Below are 23,476 nucleotides of genomic sequence, written 5' to 3'. Positions count from 1 at the left end.
GTCCCAAAGCAACAACAATCCAAAATTAAAAAGGGATCTGTGATATTTCATGAATAATAATGAATTCATAGACATGTCTTGTTCTAAGCCATTGTAATCTATTTTAATATTACCAGGTCAAATGTGCCAAAAGATGTACACATAGTAGTTTCTTCTTCGTCCATTGTTAATTTTCTGAATCTAGACTGTTGTTCTTATTGCATGACAGCTAATTCCAAATGGCTCCAGCCACAGAACGCAGTCGGAACGAGGCCCCCACTGCAGTGTGCTCCATGCTGTGGAAGGCTTTGCACTGGTTTTACTCTGCAGCTTCCAGGTGGCTACACGCAAACTGTCTGTTTTAATACTCAAGGAAATCCGAGCTTTATTTGTTGCCCTGGGTCAGCCTGAGGTATGGATTATCCTTCTCAATTTTCCAATTCATTTCTTTCAACAGTTTTTTTTTTTTTTTTTTTCCCCCAAAGCCCCAGTAGATAGTTGTATGTCATAGCTGCACATCCTTCTAGTTGCTGTATGTGGGACGCGGCCTCAGCATGGCCGGAGAAGCGGTGCGTAGGTGTGCGCCCGGGATCCGAACCCGGGCCGCCAGCAGCGGAGCGTGCGCACTTAACCGCTAAGCCACGGGGCCGGCCCCTCTTTCAACAGTTTTGAAGTTTAGATTAAAAACTATAAATAATGCATTACTGTTTTATGTACTTTTGTGTCACACATGATGTCAACAAATAATTTTTGATTCATGGTGGGTTTTTAATTATGAAATGGCACTCTTAATCTACAAGAGATAAGTCATATCTTCTGAGAGCGATAGAAAAGACCATTCCTGGTTCTCTAAGAGATGGTGCTTTGTTAAGAAGTGAAGAATTTTAAGATTAAGTTATGGATCATAATGTTCAGCATACATCGAATTAAGAAGATATTGTTACATTTATATTAGAGAATAAACTTGAGAAAACAACGCATTCCATTTAAAATGATCAAGGTACCGAACAGTCTGGCCAACTGAAAGTTGTTTAATCTCAATAATGATGAAAAAAAACGGCATCAGAAAAATACATGTCCCCTTGAGATGGGAGGAGTAAGTCAATTTTTAAGCATGATCAGCTCCAGCTAGCCTCCTGCACTCAGTCAAGTGCTGTACACCCTCATTCAGATGTTAAGGCACATTGTCTGCAACATAGGTGGCAAAACCCTATGCATGAGTTGATGAAAGAAAGAGTAGCTTTTTATGTCACATGCTTCTTTAGAAAATGCTACTTGCATTTTCTTATTTTAAATCACTGATCTTGGTTTTATGATCCTCAAAATAGTCATTGTCTTTACAAAATATTTTCAAATTCATCACAGTCCTTTCTGTTCACGTTTCTTCAGATAGCTTTCTGATGTATTTTAGGACCACGTCTCTGTTGTTTGGTAAATGGATCTCTAAGACATACTATATTTTGGTAAACCTCCATTAAGTCTCTAATTATGATAACAATGATAATAATGATTACCATGTGTGTGTCAGGCACTGTGTAAGTGCTCTACACATATTATTTCTTTCAACACTCACAATAGCCTAAGAATTAGTATTATTGTTATCCCCCATGTACAGATGCTGAGACTGAGGTTTAGAGAGGTTAAATGCCTTGCCCCAAATCAACAGCTAGAATGTGGCAGAGCCAGAATTCAAAGCCAGATATATATGCCTCTAAAGCCCCATGTTCTTAACTGCTATTCCAACAGACTATGTTAATGTTTTTCATGTGTTGCTTTCTTTGACCAGCCACAACTTTTTTAAAACCATTCTCACTCATACATGAATAAAGACATTCCAAGCTTTCCTATAAGGCTTCTAAGTAAATAGTTTTATATGTCTGAACTTCTTTATAATAAAGAATGGCAAACATACACATATTCATATATATATGCACTATTCGTGTAGAAGAATTTCCTATAAGATACTCTTTTCTCTCTCGTGCTCTTTCCAATTTGTTTCTTTTACCAAATAGCTGTACACAACATAGATACCACAGAGAATGTGTGGTCAGTCTTCAATGCAATTTCTTTGGGACTAAAATTCAATCACAGTCAACAATGTATCAGTTGTTTTAGCAGATCAGTAACCTAAAGTAAGTAGCATTTTAGTGGTCTGGCAAAGCATGTTCTTGTGGGGTCTCCATTCCTTCAAATGAATGACACCATGAACACATTAGGAAATAATGTAGGGTACTGGAATCTAGATTCCTGGGTGTGTGGATGAGTCTTTGAAATTCAGGTGCATGTCTTTTCAGTACAATGTGAAATTGGAGTTCTAATTATCTTCCACTGCAACTTGAAAGACTAAACTCAGAATCCCAGGGAGTTCTATCCACTACCTTTCACCATCTTGGCACTCACTTTTCTGTGAGAAAACCCTTATCACTATCTTGCAAACTGTTCTGCTTCATGTACTAGACAAAGGGTGGGGGTGGGTGGGAAGGATTCATTTTCCCGTGGACAATAATCGCCTCCCCTTTGTACAGGACGATGACAGACCTATGATTGAAGTCATGGATCAGCTAAGTTCTTCCATTCTCGAAAGTTTTATTCATGTAGCAGTTTCGGATTCAGTAAGTACACAGTTGATCCTAATTGCTCGTAGTTCTTAAGTGCAAGTTCTGGACCTATCTGAAAAAGAGAGACAAAGAAAATGATGTTGAAGAATTCCAGGGTTTTATGTCAGATTAATAAACTGACACAAAAGTACTTATGAAAACAAGACTAGCTTTCAATTACTAAGTTGGGAGACATTCAGATAAATTTCAAGCAAAATTTGAGCCTTAGGAATATAGATAATATTTTGCAAACTGCAGTTTCAAGAAAAATTGCTCAGGAATCTTGAAGAAAATTAATTCACCTTATTTGTTATACTTAACGCTGTATGTAACATATTTACATGGTCCTTTACAGTTTACAAGAGGCTTTCACATTTATTATCTTTTTTGACCGTCATAGGTATTGAAACTCAAAAACATGAAGTGGGGGGCCATAGTCACAGAAAAAAATGCTAGGGTCCGGACTTGACCCTATTTGGACTCTGAATCTAGTAGAGTTTTATCTGCTACATAAATACATTCTTCCTTTTAAAGAGCATGTTGGCAGCTTTCAATTTCCTGAACAAGTAGAAGGGAAATTTAAACTAATTTTAATTATCTGATTTTTAAAAAATCAGTACAGTACAGTAATGAGACCTGGATTAATTTCAGCTAAATAGCTGAGGAGAGGCAGGGCAGATCTGGGAGTGCTGCAGAATCCACATTGCTGGTGCCCCTTGTGTATTCTTGTCAAATAACTATAAATGAATACAAACACATTTGACAGATAGCCGTAAATGAATACGAAACCTAAAGGCATTTGTGAACTTTTCGTGGCCTTTACTAACTGAGATTGAAGACAGACCCCTGTTTAAGTAGCTGCTGTTGCTTATGGTTGTAATAATAAGGATAATCGCTAAAACTGTTAGCCAGGCAGTGCAGACCTTAAAAGTGATATCGAATAGTCCTACTTCTTCTTTTAGAAATTAAAATTGTTTTAACCTGAGATGGAAGAGTCAAGTTTAATTGTTTTATATACATATCTTATGTCCCCACAGATTATATTTTGTTCATGTGATTTTGTCTTGTGTTTATCAGAATCAAAATCTTGAGCCGGGGTAACTAGGTCAGCAATAGTGCACTTAGGAAGACGCACAGAAAGGGGAGAGGAGGAGTGGGGGAAAGCAGTGCCTGCTTTGTGCCAGGTGTTTTCACATCCCTTATCTCGAAGATTAGGTGAGATCAGCATTATCATTCCCAAGTCATAAATTAAGCAGACAGGGACTCTAGGATGTTCAGTAATTTTCCCAGGTCACAGGCTTTGGGCAGAGCCTGTATTGGAATCTCATCTCTCTGGCTCTGAGGCTCAAGCTGTGCCCCTTACAGCCCATTAACCATTGGGGCCACTAGAGTAGCACTTTCCCCATGGGAACCCATAGACCCAACAGATAAAATGGATCACTTTACATGCCTAGCAAGCATAAAGGCAACTGTCTCTCTTGGCACAACAGCTAGATTATCTGAAACTTGGTCTTTCTTAAACTTTGATGTTCTGGACTTAAAAGAGAATGAAATATAAGAACTTATGTGTTATCTATATATATATATTTATCTTTCAAAAGATTTTAGAATGTGTTATTTTGGCTTCATATCATAGGACAAGAATAAGTAGGTATCTTACCTCAAAAATCATCAGTAAAATGCCCTTCGTAGGAGGGATCACACTTAGCCATCTCCCTAGGTCAAAGGGAAGGTATTTCAGTCCACGTAAAGGTAAACAAGATCATGGCTAAAAGAAAAAAGTACTAATTACAGGGATAAAAACACATTCTTGAATCTCAGAGATTAACAACTTTTCATAATTTTAAAATGGCTAATCCATGGTCAACTTTAAAACTAATGTCGTATATATGTTCAACAAATATTTAGTGAGCACCTTCAGTGTATTAATGCACAGTGCTATGTGACATTAAAACTGTACAAAATATGACCCCTGTCCTTAAACTCATCACTGCAGCTGCTTGCAGTCTAGCACAGGAAACAGCGGTGACTACAACCAAGGTCCTACGTGGGAGGAATGATTCAAATTCAAAGTTTAGTCTGTTGCAGAGGTGGTCTGGAAAAGCACTGTGGGAGAAGGGCCATTTAGGCTGAGCCATGAGGAGGACACGTAGTTTACAGTTCAGCATTGATTCATTGCCTGTTCCTTGCACCTGCAGGCAACATTACCGCTGACCCACAGCGTGGATCTGCAGTGGTTGGTGGAGTGGAACGCAGTCCTGGTCAATAGCCATTATGATGTGAAGAGCCCGTCCCATGTCTGGATATTTGCTCAGTCTGTCAAAGACCCCTGGGTCCTCTGCCTCTTCAGTTTCCTCCGGCAGGAGAACTTGCCCAAGCACTGCCCCACAGCCCTCAGCTACGCCTGGCCGTACGCCTTCACTCGGCTCCAATCCGTGATGCCTCTGGTAGACCCAAAGTAAGGGATCTGTATGTTTTCCTTGTTTTACCATTTGCCCTCTTACATTTTCATTTTATTTAAGAGATTGGGATATTATAATCCTCTCTAGTTTCTGAACTTCCTAATACAGAATTCTTAACATTGAGTAAAAACAGATCAAAAGTTCTTATCTAGAGTTAGTTTCTTTTTTTCCTTAATAATCAATATAATTGTCTGAGTATAGAATCTTAGTCCTTCACTAGTGAAAAGGACTCTAAAGTTCTTCTATTCATCTTCCCATCCAGTGCAGACATCCCCTGTCCACAGTTCTTGCGGGTACAGACAATCCTTGACAGACAGTTGTTCAACTCTGAGCACTTCCTAGGATCTTTATTTAATAAGTGATCTTTAAAATCCAGAACTTAGTTTCGCTCTTGTTTTCGACTCCATATTTCTAGTAGCCCAATTAATGCCAAGAAAACCAGCACTGCCGGCAGTGGAGACAACTATGTTACCTTGTGGAGAAATTACCTTATTCTTTGTTTTGGAGTTGCAAAACCCAGTATTATGAGCCCTGGACACTTAAGAGCTTCCACTCCAGAAATAATGGCGACCACCCCTGATGGTACAGTGAGCTACGATAACAAGGTGACATGACATGCTTCAGAAGAATTATTCTGTAAGGTTTTTTTTTAGCTTGTTTGTCTAGAGTTCACAGTGCAGTTTGCACTGTGCCTGCCATCTGGAGTATATGGGATCAGATTTTCATCCTACACATTTCTAAATTCCATTGAGTGTTTATGTGAATAATTTATTGTTCCTCCCTGACAAGTGGAGAACTGAAGATAAAGAGAAGTTAAGAAACTTGCTTAAGACCGTAGAGTGACTTATATTTATTAGTGCCTGAGGTTTGGTTTGTGTCCGACATACTGCATTTCTCTCACTCCTTGCCAAGTATTCACCTTTAAACCATGCCTTGATTAAATAATCTGGTTAAAGGTAGTTTTGTAGATCTAAATGTTTTTTTTAAAAAAATAGAAGATTGTTATAATAAAAATGTTGTTTAGAATTTGTGTCCCAGGTGAAAAATGCATTCATTGTGCTGTATTAAAATTTATGGGTTATTTTTGTTTTGGCTTTTTTTGTCCTGAAATGATGGCAGTGCCTTGGGATGTGGTTCAGTACTTTGAAACTGTTATAATGGAATCATCGTTTGATTAAAGGAAGCGTCAGTTATCGTGTTATGTCTTTTTCACTTTTAATCAACTTGTTTCAGGCCATAGGCACCCCATCGGTGGGCGTTCTGTTAAAGCAGTTGGTGCCTTTGATGAGACTAGAGGGCATTGAGATCACAGAGTCCTTAGTTTTAGGATTTGGAAGAACAAATTCCCTTGTTTTCAGGTACAGTAGTCTTAGTTCTAAATTGTTCTTGTTCTTGTTCTAAATTCATACATGCTGCTGCTGCTGTAGTTCTGTTGTTAACTCCGGTGTGAGGGTATGTATTGGCATGTGCCTGGGGAGTTTATAGGCTTCGCACAATTTCCTTTATGTCTTCATTGGTTGACATGCATGTAACAGGCATTCCTTGCAACTGCCTTGCATTTTACTTTTAGTCATTGCGACTTTGATTTTACCTCTCAGATTTTATCTCACTTGGCAGCTTTGTTTAGGTAACTATAAATGAAGATGATTCAGTGTCAGTCCCCAGTTAGCCAGACTGTAAAGAGGCTTTAACATCAAAATAATAAGTGTCTGCTCATTGGCCATTTATGCAACAGGCACTCAAAGGTTAAGCATTGATAGGTTCAGAGGTGTCCCATTATACTAGTTGATCTTTCTCTAAGGTGCTTTATCTGCCTCAATAGAACTATCATACCTCACTCCCTGGATTCCTTACTATTTCACAGCTTTAATCAAATAACCACTCCATCTGAGGCAGTGTCAAAGCCTTTTGAAAGAGTCATCATAAAATGTTAGTTTGGGCTGCCTCTGATGACTAGCTAAGCAACGAAAGCCTAAAATCTTAAAGTTTTTAATATAGATAAGAAAGAGAAAGCTCCAAGCATCTGTGAGAAACTCTATTTGAAAACTAAAGACTAATGAGGTATTTTAGAGGCAACTCAAAAAGATCTGTTACATTACTCATGTATAGAATCAGATTTTGTCCTTAAAAAAAGTTATTGTTAGTTCTGACTACTTGAATGCCAGTTAACCAGTGTTTTACTAGTTATTAGTTAATTAGTAAGACAAAGCATCACATAGAAATCCTATAACAAGATAATAACAGTTCCTGGAATTACCTAACATTCTTTCCCAAAGATCCTAAGGCTCTTTTGCATATCTTACCATCTAAATATTCCTAGGGGTAGGTAAGATTATGCAATTTACTAGCCATGTGGGTCTGGAAAACTTAATGTCTCTGGTCTCAGTTTCCTCACCTGTAAAATTGGTATAATAAATAAAAATAAAGTGTATCTCTGTAATAAAAAAGTTGTTATAATTATAGAATCTGTCTATAGATTTATTGAAAGGACTAAACGTAAAAATGCACAAAGTAAATATTTGCTAAATGGTTGCTGTTAGATGGAGGAGACCATTAATATTATTGCCACCGCTTTGATGAAGAAATTCTAGCATCTGTATTGGAGAAATGTGGAATGGAATGCAGGCTGTCTGTCTCTCAGTGCAGAATGCCATAGAGTTTATCTTCCTGTCTTTGGATTTCCCTGGAAGGTGATATCTAATAGCACAAAATATCCTACCAGAAAATGCAAGGTTTTCAAGCATGGAACAGACTATAGACAGAATACCTAGTGACAGGCTAGATCTCATAATTTTGTCTGTTTTGACATAGCAGTTCAGAAGGTATTTCCTAAAGAAGACGACTAATTAGATTAGCAGGTATAAAGCTGAGAACTGGAGATAATGGGGATAGATGAAGTATATATATATATAAAATACAAGATATATTTTAATATGATCATGGGCCGGCCCCGTGGCTTAGCGGTTAAGTGCGTGCGCTGCGATGCAGGCTGCCCGGGTTCGGATCCCGGGCGCACACAGACGCACTGCTTCTCCGGCCATGCTGAGGCCGCGTCCCACGTACAACAACTAGAAGAATGTGCAACTATGACTTACAACTATCGCTTGGGGCTTTAGGGGAAAAATAAATAAATTAAAAAAAAAAAAATTTAATATGATCAAACTTTTACTTTTTACTACACAAGAGAAAAGGTTTTGATGAGAACCTCATTATTATAGTACTTGCCATAATTTGAATTTATCATTTAGTTCAAATAAAGGAATTTATCTCTGAAATTCCAAAAAGACTTCATTTTAAAATCAACTGTAAGTCAGTCCCCTGAGCACAGATTCCAAAGGTAGTGCCATAGTAATTGCACCCGTCTCTTTGGCTCTAATTAGACTGAAAATTTCTTCTGTGCAGGGACTCAGTTTTATTTATCTTAAATGGCACAGCCTGCAGTAAAGTGCTCTGAGTTTAGTAAGCATTTGTAAAATATTGTTTGTTTAATTTTTCAGATAAGGTTTTTTTATCATAGAGGTCGCCAGAACAGTAAATCAAAATGAAGTCAACAAATATGCATTGAGTCAAAATTATATACATAGCACTGGGATTAAGACCAATACTACAAAGTATAGGCCAATACCTAATTCACCACGTGATTGGGAAATGGAGAGGCCCGGGGAGATTTTGATGTCAGGAGCAAAGTGAAAAAAGCAGATGATTTAAGATTGAATGGATATAGTTGATGACAAGTTTAGTGCCAATAATAATGAATTCCAAATGTTGACTTTTTTCCTCCATAGAGAATTGGTAGAAGAACTTCATCCATTAATGAAAGAAGCTCTGGAACGAAGACCAGAGGTAAGATTTTGAATTTAAATAATTAATGCCTTGGATTATTTGGACAATGGTCTGAATTTAAATCAAACAGAGTGGTTTCCCCTAAAAAATACAAACACCCCAACATGCTTTTAACAATGAATCTTAATATTTTAACATTTTTTTGTTTTCATTATTTTTCAATATTTATCGAATATTTGATATAATATGGTTCCTATTTTAAAAGATTTTGTCCTTAACTTATGAAATAAAAACAACCTAAATAGTCATGTATGTGTTAAGATATTACATTCTTTTGCAGGAGGCTTGAATTGATTGAATTTTGGTTTTTAGTTTGTTTGCTTGTTTTTTACAAGGAGTTGGATGGTCAAGAATATTATTAGTTTCATCTGGAACGTGAAGCATTTTCCTCAACATTATCTTCCCTGAACTCTGAAAAGGATAAACTTTATAATGTAGCAGGATAAAAAATAAAATAAAAAAGAATGAGACTAAAAAAGAAGCTTCCCATATAGTAGATATGATACAAGAAGTAGTAGAAATTTAGTGGTTTGAGTAAAAACAGTGTTACCTTTGTGACCAGAATTGGCAGGATTATTAGCATCCACGATCCCCTTCCACTTGCTGCAGATGCTTCAGGCTTTCAGCAGATGCTGGGAGCATGTAGGAAATGAGGCTTGTTCTCAACATTGCCAGCTTATAAATATTTATTGACCCACTTATGATCTGTTTCTCTTGCAGCCTGTAATAGCAAGCATTTTCTCTGAGGATTAGGAAGAAAGAAAAATACATTTTGTCTTTTACACTTAGAAAATTGAAAATGACTAGATTATGCCTTTAATACAGTTTCCTAAAGCAAAGTTAATATTGTTTTGCCCATATCTATAAGTGGTATTACCTTTTTCTACACAGAACAAGAAACGCCGAGAACGGCGAGACTTGTTAAGGCTACAGTTACTTCGAATTTTTGAACTTTTGGCTGATGCTGGTGTAATAAGTGACAGGTAGGGTCAGAATTCTACTGAGTTCATCTCTCCTCACCAAACTGGTCTTTTTGTCGCTCTCTCTTTTCTTTCTTTCTTTCTTTTCTTTTCTTTTCTGTCTCTTCTGTCTTTCTTTCTTTCCTTCCTTTTTCCCTTCCTCCCTCTCTCCTTCCCTCCCTCTCTCTCTCTGTCCCTTTGTTTTACTCAGAAAAGTCCAAAAAAGCTTGTTGGGTTTTTTTTTTCCATATTCTATTTACACTGCAGATAGGTCAAGAACAAATTTAGTGTGTGAATTCTGACAGTGAATCTTATTTTCCATGAATCATGTGCTACTTTGACATAAAGACTAACCATCTAAAAGTTTAATTTCCTTTTGTTCCAGCACAAATGGGGCCTTAGAACGGGATACTTTAGCCCTCGGAGCTTTGTTCCTGGAATACGTGGACCTAACTCGCATGCTCCTAGAAGCTGAAAATGACAAAGAAGTTGAAATTCTTAAAGATATCCGGGCACATTTTAGTGCAATGGTCGCCAACTTGATTCAGTGCGTTCCAGGTACAGTGATGCATCACCGCAAATTACCTTTCGTGGTTGAAAAACCATTTGTGTTCCTCATTACTGGGCTTTCCTCTTTAATCCCACTGTATGCAGGTCTGGGATGGGATCGTTTATTTGTTTTGAAATACTTGGAAATACACATGAGAACAGATTGTGGTAATGCAGCACAGAGTTGGAAAGGGAACAATAGGAATTAAATTTGGCTTTGTGCTTGTCATTATTTCTATTCTTTGTTTTGGTTCCCATCTAAAAATGAACCCATATGATTTCCATAGGAAGGAAGTAATTCAGAGGGAACATTCACAGAGGCTTCATGTTTTCATTGTCTGATTGTACTAATCTATGAATATGTAATCTCAGCAATATTTCTGCTCTTGACTCTCTCCAGTCAACACATTTATAGAATTCTGTATAGCTTAATATATTATATTATTGAGAGAGAATTATTTTTCACAGAGCAAATGAGTGTGAAACATTTTCATCTAATGGAAGCATAGAGAATAAAAATAGCTGGGCAGTTTGTGTAAAAATTAATTACTGTAATTAAAAGTTTTGGGCATAATTACAAAAAGCCACAACTCAATTGTTTCTACTTTTTCATTATTTTGATGTTATATAACCTTCTTACCAATTCTCCTCATCTTTGATGACCCTAAATTAAGGTTTGAGTTTACCTCTTCAGTTAAAGTATGTCTTTAAAATAGACAGTCTAGAGGCCAGCCCGGTGGCATAGCAGTTAAGTTCATGTGCTCCGCTTCAGCGGCCCGGGTTTCGCAGATTCGGATCCCCGGCGCAGACGGACACACCACTTGTCAAGCCATGCTGTGGCAATTTCCCATATAAAGTAGAGGAAATTGGGCACAGATGTTAGCCCAGGGCCAATCTTGCTCAGCAAAAAGAGGAGGATTGGCAACAGATTTTAGCTCAGGGCTAATCTTCCTCACAAAAAAATAAAATAGACAGTCTATACATTATATTTCACAGTTCTTCCTAAACACGGGCAGCAGTAGTCAAGAGAGCATTTTGTAAGTAAGCAGCTACTGAGTGGAAGGTGTTGCTGTTTTTCTAGACATTGATTAGAAAATAGCGTCTGTGAGTCCATTTTCTATCTCTACTTCCTGCTCTGCGACAAGGTACTATTGACAGCAACATGAGGAGAGGAAGAGTATACACTTAGAAAGATAATTAAGCTTGACTTTTAAATACATGTTTCATTACCTAAAGAAAACTTGAGTTAGGAAATGAAATTATTCCTTTCCCCAAAACTTAAGAATCAGGTATGATAGTGACGTCAACTGCATTCCCTGTATTTTCAGTCTAGAAGACCCTTTACTCTGTGTTTTTCTCCCTAGTTCACCACCGAAGATTTCTCTTCCCCCAGCAAAGCCTGAGGCACCATCTTTTCATCTTATTTAGCCAGTGGGCAGGACCCTTCAGCATTATGTTCACTCCTCTGGATCGTTACAGTGATAGAAATCATCAGATTACAAGATACCAGTATTGTGCATTAAAGGTAGGTCACCTTTGCCTCACTGAATGACTTTTGTCAGGTCAGTGGTCTCTTTCCTTAAACTGACAACCATGCCTTAAATAAGGTTAAAATAAATAATATAATATGATAAAATATAAGTGCACGTGTAAAAAAATCAAATAAACACACACATATAAATACATAAGCTGACTTTAAAAATTCCAAAATACATACATATAAATATAGATAGATAGCTATGTATAAATATGTAAATATTCCAATTGTGCTCACAATTTCAAAATGCAAAACTTTTCCAAGCTCCCACTTTTATCCAATGTTTATCCTATATGAAAACCATATGTTTTTACTTATTTATCCTTTAAGTAGTTGCCTTGCCCATTAATTTCCAATCTAATATATATATATGTTACCTCAAGTTCAAAACCTGCTAAAACCCACATTCCTTTTTTAGTCTCCTCCTAGAGGACTCCCAGAAATAAATTTCACGTTGCTAGGACTGTTCAAAATTTTCAGAAGCATGATTCCTTACAGCCTAATTTCCTTTAGAAAATGAACCGTATATCAGCTCTGTCATATATACTGGAAGTTGTTGACTCTCAGGTGGACTTTTGCCTCAATGGAGCTAATTTAAACCATGGTCCTGATAGTCATTTGGACCTAGTAATTACAAAGTTAATCAAGATCTCCCCATCTCTTACCTTCCCTTGCTTCCTCCTCCCCTCAAAGGAACTAAAGTTTATATTCTTCATTTTCTTTACCTTTAATTAAGAATCACAATTATTTATTTCCATATTTTTCATAGTTTGTCAATGTAGGCCATTAGTCAAATATTTGTAAGATTTGTCATTTCAGTACATTAGTCAAATATTTGTTATCAAAGCAAAATTTAAAAAGCTATGTTTATCTTATATGCAGAATTCATTCACTTGAAATCACTGAAGGTAAGTTTATTTTAAATACTGTGAAATGGTCATTTTGTTTTCAATATCTTACTTTTCATCATAAAGATTTGTTATAATCATTAAATTACATGTCCGTGAAGTTAAATGTATGGGTTTTTTAACTGTTATAAAAAGAGCCAAAATTGGGAATTTGGTATTTTTTATTTACTAAGGAATACTTTAAAATCTTGTGGAAATAACTGCTTTAAAAGACCCTCATCGTTTGTAAATCTGGTAGTTAAGTTTTATGAAGTCCACCGTTAGGTCCTTCCAGGTTTTCTTCCCAGGTTCTGCTGTGTTCTGTTATCAGGCAATGTCTGCAGTGTTGTGCTGTGGCCCGGTGTTTGACAACGTGGGCCTTTCCCCAGATGGCTACCTATATAAGTGGCTTGACAACATTCTGGCTTGCCAAGATTTACGAGTAAGTACTAGCCAAAAATACATTTGTTTCTAAATGTCTTGGTTGTTCTGCTTCAGTTGAGTTACTGAGGTGTATAAGCATTGTTCACAACACAATCTCTTCACACATCAGCCACCGAAGTGTAGGTTTATATGTTGTTCACATTACCCTATGATGTGTCAGGATAAAAAACACAGTAACATTTACCAAAGTTGACAATAAACTGGGCCATAAAGCAAGTCTCCACAAAGTTCAAATGACTGAAATGACACAGACTATGTTCTCTAATCATTAAGCTAGTAATCAATAATAAAAAGATAATTAAGAAATGCTCTTCCAGATAGCCAGTGAGTCAAAAAATAAATAACAATAGAAACTGAAAAATATTTTTAACTGAAGAATAATGAAAGTACTACATACTAAACTTGTGGGTTATAAATAAAACTTTTGCTTAAAATGAAATGTATAGCCTTAAATGCATATATTAGAAAGAAAAAAAAACTGATAATCAATGACCTACACATCCATCTCAAGAAGTTAGAAAAAGAATAGCATATCAAATTCAAAAAAAGTACAATGAAGGAAATAATAGAGAAAAGAGTAGAAATTAATGAAGAGAAAAAAATTAATAGAGATGATTATTTAAGCCAAAAGTTGAATTTGTTAAAAGACTAATAAAATTAATAAATCCATGGCAAGTCTGATCGAGAGAGAGAGAAGACACATGTCACTAGCATCAGAAATGTAAAGGGGGCATCACTATAGATACTACAGATATTAAAAATAAAAGAGAACATAGAAACAACTTTGTGCTGATATATTTGAAAATTTAGATAAAATAGACAAATTCCTAGAAAAAGACAACACAAGAAGAAAAGAAAATCAGAATAGTCATTTAAGTAATAAAGAAATTTAATCTGTAATTGAAATTCTTCTCACAAAGGAAACTTTAGGACCAGTTGCTTTACTGATGAATTCAACATGTAAGGAACAAATTGCATTGATTTAATAAATCCTTAATAATAAGGATTTCCCAAATCCTTAAAGGGAAAACAGCTCAAGAGGAAATATCTTCCAATGTATTTTATGAGACCAGCATAACCTTGATACTAAAACCTGACCAGGATTTAGCAAGAAAGAAAATTAAAAGGCAATTTTATTCATGAGCATAGAAACAAAAACTTTAAACAAAATTTTAGAAATTGAATTCAGTGATATATAAAAAAGATAATTCATCATGATCATGTGGGAATTATTCAAGAACTGCAAGATTTAATATTCAAATGTCTGTCAATTCATTAGTATATTAATTAGATTAATAGAGTCTCAAGAAGGAAATATTGTTTGATCATCTCAATAGATGCAGAAAAAGCATTTAATAAAATTCTACATTCATTCATGAGAAAAACTCCCAACAAAACTAAGAATAAAAAAGAACTTCCTTACCTTGATAAAGGGTGTCTTAAAAAAAATAATAAAACATGTAGTAAACATCATACTTAATAGTAAATATTGAAAGTGTTCCCTGAGATTAAAATGACCAAGGAAGCCCACTTTTACCACTTCTATCAACATTATACTAAAGATCCTAGCCAAGGTATTAGAATAGAAAAGATAAGATATCAGGAAAGAAAAAGAAGAAATTAGATTGTAGATCTAAATGTGAAAGCTAAAAAACTAAAGTTTCTAGACAGTAATATAGGAGAATATCTTAATCCATGGGGTTGGGGAAAGATTTCTTAAACGATTTGCAAAAATTACTAACCATAAAGACTAATTAATAACTTCTGTTCACCAAAAGATACCATTAAGAGTATGAACAGGCTAGCCACAGAGTGAAAGAAGATGTTTGCAACATGAAACTAACAGAGTTCTTATCTAGAATATATAAAGGACCCCTACAAATCAATAAGATAAAGACACTCATAGAAAAATGAGCAAGAGACTTCAGCAATTTACAAAAGAGGTTATCTAAATGGCCAATAAACAAAGAAAAGGTTCTCAAGCTCATTAGTAATCAGAGAGATGCAAACTAAAGCCACATGAGATACTACCTTGAATCCACCAGAAAGGCTAAAATTTAAAAGATTGACAATACCAAATGTTGATGAGGAAATGAAGCAACAGGAAGTCTCATACAATGCTACAGAGAGTGTAAATTGGAATAACCACTTTGGAAAACTGATTGGCATTATCTACTAAAGTTGAACATAGCATACCCTACAACCTAACAATTTCACTCGTATACAGTCATTCACATACATTCAGTATGTGCAACATAAGACACATACAAAAATATTCAAAGCAGTGTTATGAAGTTGAAAGCTGGAAATAACCCAGATGTTCATCAATAGTAGAATGAATAAATTGTAGAGTAATCATAAATTAGAATGCTATACAACAATGAAAATGAATGAATGTAGATGACTCTCAAACATAAGTTGAGTGACAGAAAACAGACACAAAATTATATACTATAAAATTCCATTTACATAGAGTTCAAAACAGCCCAAAGTAACCAACAGTGTTATAAGTCAGGATAGTGGTTACTTTTGAGGAGGAAAGAGAGGCTAGTGATTAAGAGAATACACAAGGCAGGCTTCAATAGTGCTGGTAATCTGGTTATGTACTTTAGTATGTTCAGTTAAGATAACTCATTATTTACTTGTGAATTATATACTGTCTATGTATTTTATACTTCAATATAAAGTTTCTAAAACGCAATGAAAACTTGCTGATTTTCTTTCAAGTCGAACTAACTTTTTAATGAAATATTATTTTTAAGTCCTTTGCAATAGTATCATCAGCTTTTATCTGCTGCTAATTACTTAAGCCCATGGGGAATTAGATTGATGATATTTGACCATCCAATTAGAATATTTCTCCCATCTTGGCCCACACCCTGTAGTAAAAAAAAAACAAACAAACAAGCCAGAATCTTTCCTTCTCCACCTGGTTGCAACTGGCAACAGAGTGGACAACTCCAGGAGGAGGCAGGAAAATGTTACTTTCTGAGGGGAATATAGCCTCCCAGTCATACTGAACTTCTTAATCTCAAGTCCCTGTGCCAATGCACAATAAGGCCATCTTTGAGGCACTGGGTGTTTGCAGATGGAGAAAGGTTTATTCGAATTGGCCAAAATGAGAAGATGGGAGGATAGGTTCTCTCAAATCCTCCTTAATAGAAGAAGAAAGCAGAGGGTTTTATAGAGATAAGGGGCTTGGGAGGAGGAGTTTTGGAGAAACAAAGGAGAAATCCATGTTTCTTTCACTCCAGATAAGCCCTTGGGCAATCCAACTTCTAAGCGTCAGTGGCAGCTGGGGCTGGTTATTTAGTGATCATATCTTCCTTAAAGGCATTCCTTTTCTTGGCAAAACAAGCTCATAAATCCTTGAGACCCTTGAGTCACCCCTCAGATTAAACAGGAAAACAGCAAACTAACAAGATTAATTTATTTTCATCTGTGTCTGTGTGGGGAACAAGGTTGAAGGGTAATCATGTTCTTATTGACTATTTACAGTAACCCTCAGGTACCAGGCTTCACAAGCACCCGGCTTCTCCTGGGCAAATGTGACCATTCAGTATTTGACAGTGGCTTCAGAAATCATCAGTTAAGGATCCTGTTAATTCTATCTAGTATGATGATCTTTTCATATAAAAGTCTCTGATTAAGAAGAGTTTACTGATACTGTATTTCTTTTTAAAAGATTGCCAGCTAAGCTTTACACAGTAGATTTAGTAATCAAGCCTCATAAACATATTCCCTCTGATGTTTTTTCCTTAAAACACTTTGCGCGCATAAAGTCTATCCTTTCATATATATACATATACATGTATATTTTTTGTGTGTGTGAGGAAGATTAGCCCTGAGCTAACATCCGTTGCCAATCCTCCTTTTTTTTTCTTTTTATAATTTTATTTATTTATTTTTACCCCCCAAAGCCCCAGTAGATAGTTGTATGTCATAGCTGCACATCCTTCCAGTTGCTGTACGTGGGACGCGGCCTCAGCATGGCTGGAGAAGCGGTATGTCGGTGTGTACCCGGGATCCGAACCCAGGCCGCCAGCAGCGGAGCGCGCGCACTTAACCACTAAGCCACGGGGCCGGCCCACCAATCCTCCTCTTTTTGCTGAGGAAGATGGGCCCTGGGCTAACATCCGTGCCCATCTTCCTCTACTTTATATGGGACGCCGCCACAGCATGGCTTGACAAGCAGTGCGTGGGTCTGCGCCCAGGATCTGAACCTGCAAACCCCAGGCTGCCGAAATGGATTGCGCGAACTTAACTGCTACGCCACCAGACCAGCCCCTATCCTTTCATATATTTAAAATTTTTTAACCAAATACATGTATTTTTCAAAAATATTTTAAATGCAAAAAAGAAACATTGCAAATAAAGTCTTCAGCACCTTTTCAGAGTTAAAAATCGAGAATGAGGGACCCTATATGACAGATTTACAGAGTCAAATTTCATTTAAACATTTTAGTTTTCAGTTGCAACATTGCATCCTGTTAAAGAGGAATATGTGGAATAAAAATTAACCAAGATGAATGCTCAATCTTCACTTTGATTTTACCCAATTTATATTGGCTAAGGTTGATTTTTTTGTCTTTCCCTAGAATAATCTTTCATTAAACATGAATAATTGCTTTTCTCCATGTATTCAGGTTCATCAACTTGGCTGCGAAGTTGTTGTGTTGCTATTGGAACTTAATCCTGACCAAATAAATCTTTTTAATTGGGCAATTGACCGATGCTACACAGGTTCCTACCAACTTGCATCTGGCTGCTTCAAAGCCATAGCAACTGTGTGTGGAAGCAGGTATGAATTCTTGTAAGTGGAAAGTATGGTCAGAGGCAAGTACAATTAAGGTTGCTCTTCATGATATGAATAATTGAGAGCTGACTGTTGTGCACTTATCTGAGCAGAGTAAATTCTAAGGAAATACAAAATAGCCTATATTTGCCAAGCAGATAGCCTACTCTCTGTAAGTTTGCAGCTATGTTGATTTTTTCTCATTCTACCAGAAGAGTGGTTTGTAGTTATAGCACCCTTCTTTTTTGATTGCCTGGAAGTTCATAATGAAGTATTAGAGCAGGATTTGAAAATGATAAAGAAGATACATGAAAGGAATTTCTAGAAATGTTTGTGACAGGTATGAACTGTAAGCCCTTCAGCCATCTTGAGACCAAACTAAACCCAGGAAGCAACCTAAAAAAGTTAAATCCCGCTTGTCCAAAACTTCGGAAAGGAAGAAAAGAAAATGTGGTGTCCTGGGTTCCATAGATTACACTTTTAAAACCACCACCCTAGTTATGTAAATTAGTCATTGAGTGAAGTCATTCAGCGCTGCAATTTATTGAGTGAAATAATTTCATAGCTAAGATGAAAGGGTTAATGAATACTCCCCAAATTGCATAAGCTGTTTCCAAGGAAGAGCTTGTATATTAGACATTGAGAGAAGGCAGCTCAAGTTTATTTTTGAAAAGACTCATATAGACTGTTGATTCTCCTTTTTAATTAAATGCCACATTTTAAATAGCCATCTTGAGCTACTGGATGAAGAGAATAAAAGTGAATTAGTTTTAAATTCCAACCTGTTACAGCTCTAAATTAATAAGAACAGAATTTTAGAAGACATCTACTTTCAATAAACCTAAAAGGAATATGCTATTTAAAGAGACAAGTATCTCTTTAATATTTTTATCTTTCTTTTATAAAGACAGTAGGTAACATTTCATGTCTAAAGCTTTCATTTTCTATAATCTTAGTAGTAGAATTTTGATTATACACTTTAATCTCCCTAAAAGTTATAGCAGATGAATATAATCTAAACTGTCTGATTTTCCATCAGGTTTTATTTCCTGATGTTAACATTACTAAAGAATATTTATACCTATAGGATATTATCAAAATAACATTTTTGCAAAAATCTCTTACTCTGGAGTGTTTTTTTTATTTTCAGAATTTTGACATTCTAAAAATAAATTTTTGCTCATCTGACTTTGATTTTAAAAACTGTGTTTAGAATCTGTGACTTGGAGCATAGATTTCTTTGATAAAAATAAGAGTAATAAAAGTCTCCTCTTCACTGCCCTTCTCCTACTGAACTTGGTTTGAATTATCCTAGTCAAATTTATTTCATTGCATGGCCATCTCATAAAATATCACACTATATTCCTCTGAATAAATCTAGGGTTTTTTTCCTTAGGGAACACAAATAAATGTTTTATGAATTTAGCTGTACAGTCTCAATTTCAATAATACCTCCAGTCACAAAAACATTCAGTCATAAAGCCCTCTATGTTTAGAGTAGATTTTTTAAGATCATCATCCTAAACTATTTTGTTTTCTTAGACGAATACTGCATATCAGTTAAGTTCACGACACTCATCTATTCTGAAGGAAGGTTAGAGGGCCAGGCAATGCCATGGTTGCAGCCTGTCTGCCAAGACAGTAGTCAACACTTCTGTCATTTCTCACCACAGGGCGTGTTCAGAATGTAAAGTTTCAGCTGTGGCCTAAATTTGCTCTCTTTCCTCTTAAATTCTCAGTCCGTGTAGTCTAGACAAGCCTCCAGATTTTTTTGAGCAATCTTTGCAGTAATGTTTTCAGTACCTTTTTAAAAAGCAATTCTAGTGTTTTAGCTTTTTCTTTATTTGTTTTCTGCATTTGCTTCTAAAAAACACCTAAATACCTCATATTATGAAGTAATATATTCTTGAATAGTCACACATAAACCAGATCACATTTTAAATTTCTCAAATAAGTTATCTGTCCAGTAACTCCTTTAACAATTCATATTGTAAAGGAAAGAATCCTTGTAAATAATTACCTGCTCCTTTTCCAATAGGATTGATCGTATACTGGGTTTATTTTTATAGGAATATGACAGCTTATAAGCAGATTCATTTAATAAGGAATCATTTATAATTGACTTTAAAATGCCTAAAAGATTGAACATTTTAAAAAATGCTCTTGTTGATTAAAATTTTCTACCTTTAATTGTAGAAGAGGAAATTAGCCATTTTTGCGTAGTTAATATATCAATCCCTATATTCATCAGCTGTGATAATGGAAAAAATGGTCCTCTACTTTCTTCTTTTTGGTTTCTTTTATTTCTATAGAGGACTCGTGTGTGTGTGTGTATTGTGAACTTGGAGACCAGTCAAAACTATAACTATAACATATGACTCTGGTGATAATGAGAGATTTGGAAGTCAGAGTGGAACTTGAAGTAGACCAGGGGAAGTAAGGATAAAATAGAAAGTGATGGGAGAACTGGTAATATTAATTTTGAAGAATATTTCATAAAATATGTTTTATATTTGATTAAAAGCTATTAAATGCAGCTCAGTACTATAATTTAGCACAAAAGAAAATAGCTCACCTGTCAGGCAGCTTTGGTTCAAATAACTATTTGGCTTCTGTGCCTGTTCTTATTAACTTCCCCCTCAACTCCAAATTATATTAGTATGGAACAGATAAGGAAATTGAGAAAAAGATTAAATGGCTTTGCAAGGTTATAAATCAAGTTAAATAGTATGCTCTAGAGTATAGGCCATTTCCAATCAATATCTTGACTCAACAGAATTCTCTTCACATTTAATTAAATTCTTAAGAATATTGTTTTCACTCTTCCCCTCCAACATACTAATAAAATATGTTTAATAGATGTTTTAGAATTATATATAAGATCAAAGTTTTAACTTTTAAAGAATTTTGTTGAGTTTATTTTTGGAGGTGGTTTTTGTTGTCATTGTTATTTGTATGTCTGTTTTGCCTTAAGTTAACTTTCTGTAAATCTTTCCTAATTTAAATAAGGCCCAGCAAACTTGAATGCTTAAAAGTAAATGCCGTACATTTCTTAAGGGAATAGTATCCATCTATTACCAAGGAAGACAAGGGAAGCTTATGATTCATGAATCCCAATCACACTCCCTAACTGGAGATGTATAGCCTCATTTGGTTGTGTCAGTCAGCTGAAATATTTCAGGAGAGCACAGAGTTGGGGAATTAGGGCTCTGGAAATGTACTATCTTGAGTTTGAATTCCAGCCCTACCTCCAATCAAGCTGTGTGCTCTTGAGCAAGTTACTACAAATGCATACTCCTTTGTGAAGTGGGGGTGAGTATACGGTTAGGGTAAGGATTAACTAAAACCAATCTCTTGACCTAAGGCCTAGCACGTAGTAAGCACCTTCTAAATACTATTATTATTCAATAGCTATTGGAGGTGAAAAGCTATGATGTAGTCCCCTCTATCAGCTAATAAAATCCGATTCTCTTAAGAATACCTCAAAGTTGTCCTGAGCTTTGTCATTTAGTTCTAGATAAGCAGAGCTAGGGGGTATTTCCCAAATTCCTCAAAATTCTTCTCTCTTCTAGATTGAAAAAGCCATTTTATTTCTTGTTTACTTTCTGAATCACATCTACCTTTCATATTTATTTTACCATTTTATTTTTATTCTGCATGACCACAGCTGTCTTTATTTATCTTTTACCCTTCCACTGCCTATGTTGGATAATTAAATACTGAAAGATGTAAGATTTAGTTTCTAAGCCTATTGTAAACATCTAAGTACAGATGTTTTATTTGTGCCCTTTCGTTCATTTGAGGTCTTTCTAATTTTTTCCTTCTCTGGGTTTCTTTCATTTTCTGTATCTGTGTTATTCCTTTCAGTGTTGTTCCACATAAATTCCATAGCTCAGTCTTAAGCAACAAATTGAATGCCCTAATGACATGGTCAAGTGCATAGCCTTGCATAAGAGGGAGACTTTGTCTACCCTTTTCCTGCCTTTAAACACCCAGTGATCCAGCAGTATTTTCCAGTGTTCTTTTCCAGTGCTCTTATGAATAAATATATATGTATTAAATCTCATTGTCAGAGAGAGCAGTGTAGGTAAGATATGTCTGCCACTATGGGGCTCAGAAAAGAGTTTCTTTTCTACTTTCACAATCAAAAAGGTCTGTTTCCAGAAATTGCAGTTTGCAAGAATTCCAAATTAGGCTGGCTATGAAATGTACTGTTGTGGGCTGTCTAGGAGGCTGATAGCACCATGGATAAGAACATGAATTCTTTGTAGTCAGACATACCCACGATGGAGTCTCGGTTCCACTACTTCTACGTGCCCTTGGGCAAGTACTTAACTTCTCTAAGCCTCACAGACTTGTTGGGAAGATTAAATAACAAATCTAGGTAAAGGCCTTTGCACAGTAGCTGGCACAAAGTAAGCACATCATAACATAAATGTTACCCATCGTTCATAATCATCCTCACCACCATCATCTGGGGGGCTGTCCCCAATTTCCTGTCTGACACATCAACCTCATGCTTTTTTGTTCATTTAAAAATAAAAATTCTAGAAAAGTAATCTTTTTGGAGTGCAAATTAGTAAAGCCATTTTGGAGGGCAACATGGCAGTATCTACCAAAATTTTAAATATGCACTTTGACCCTGCATGACTTCTTTTTGGAATCTGTTCTAAAGAAATACTTGCACATTTGGTGTTTATGACATTATTTGTTGTTGTTAGGGCCATCCAGTCAATTCAGACTCCTATTGACCCTGTGTACAGCATAGTGGAATCTGCTCCGTTTTTCTGCACCATCCTCTCACCTTCTGGCATTATATCAGACAATGCTCCCCTGCTATTCATAGGGTTTTCATGGCCAATTTTTTCAGATGTGTGTGGCCAGGTCCTTCTTCCTAGTCTGTCTTAGTCTGGAAGCTCCTCTGAAACCTGTCCACCGTGGGTGACCCTGCTGGTATTTGAAATCCCAGTGGCATAGCTTTCAGCATCACAGCAACACACAGCCACCAGTGTATGACACCCAACAGATGGATGGTGTGGTTCCCTGATGGAAACGAACCTGGACCATGGCAGTGAGAGTGCCCAATCTTAACCACTAGACCACCAGGAGTGGCTTTATGGCATTATAATAGTGAAAAAATAAAAATAGCCTTTAAATGTCTATCAGTGCATGTCAAAGTTTAGATTCCCTAGGAAACAGATTCTGAGATGGAGATTTGAGGGCAGGAAACTTATTAGGAAATGCCTTTGAGATTAACATCTATGGAGAAGTGAAGGAAATAGAACTGGGCAGAGGAAAGAAACCTCAACCAATCCCACAGGGGCTGCTGCTGGGGAGCAGGCATGACCATGGCCTAGGCAAATCTCTTTGGCTGAAGGCAATTCCCAGAGAAGGATTCAGCCAGAGATATCAGCTTCCAACACT

At 36.1% G+C, this 23,476-nt stretch overlaps 1 protein-coding gene across 5 annotated transcripts in view; it reads left to right on the top strand.

Moving 5' to 3' along the window:
- Nucleotides 1-23,476, top strand: part of FRY (FRY microtubule binding protein) — a 316,921-nt gene that overhangs the window by 200,766 nt on the left and 92,679 nt on the right. For all 5 annotated transcript variants that reach the window (XM_087436226.1, XM_087436225.1, XM_014791263.2 and 2 more), the window contains exons 19-29: nucleotides 209-391; nucleotides 2,505-2,591; nucleotides 4,775-5,034; nucleotides 5,454-5,643; nucleotides 6,272-6,396; nucleotides 8,824-8,881; nucleotides 9,773-9,864; nucleotides 10,226-10,398; nucleotides 11,754-11,914; nucleotides 13,145-13,255; nucleotides 17,904-18,058. In XM_087436226.1, coding sequence (XP_087292352.1) covers nucleotides 209-391; nucleotides 2,505-2,591; nucleotides 4,775-5,034; nucleotides 5,454-5,643; nucleotides 6,272-6,396; nucleotides 8,824-8,881; nucleotides 9,773-9,864; nucleotides 10,226-10,398; nucleotides 11,754-11,914; nucleotides 13,145-13,255; nucleotides 17,904-18,058 — 1,595 coding nt within the window. The remainder of the gene's footprint in view (nucleotides 1-208; nucleotides 392-2,504; nucleotides 2,592-4,774; nucleotides 5,035-5,453; nucleotides 5,644-6,271; nucleotides 6,397-8,823; nucleotides 8,882-9,772; nucleotides 9,865-10,225; nucleotides 10,399-11,753; nucleotides 11,915-13,144; nucleotides 13,256-17,903; nucleotides 18,059-23,476) is intronic.

Source organism: Ceratotherium simum, chromosome 10 (genome assembly GCF_057802395.1).
Source record: "Ceratotherium simum simum isolate JZ-2026a chromosome 10, ASM5780239v1, whole genome shotgun sequence".
Taxonomy (NCBI): Eukaryota; Metazoa; Chordata; class Mammalia; order Perissodactyla; family Rhinocerotidae; genus Ceratotherium; species Ceratotherium simum.
This window is presented reverse-complemented; position numbering and strand designations above follow the sequence as displayed.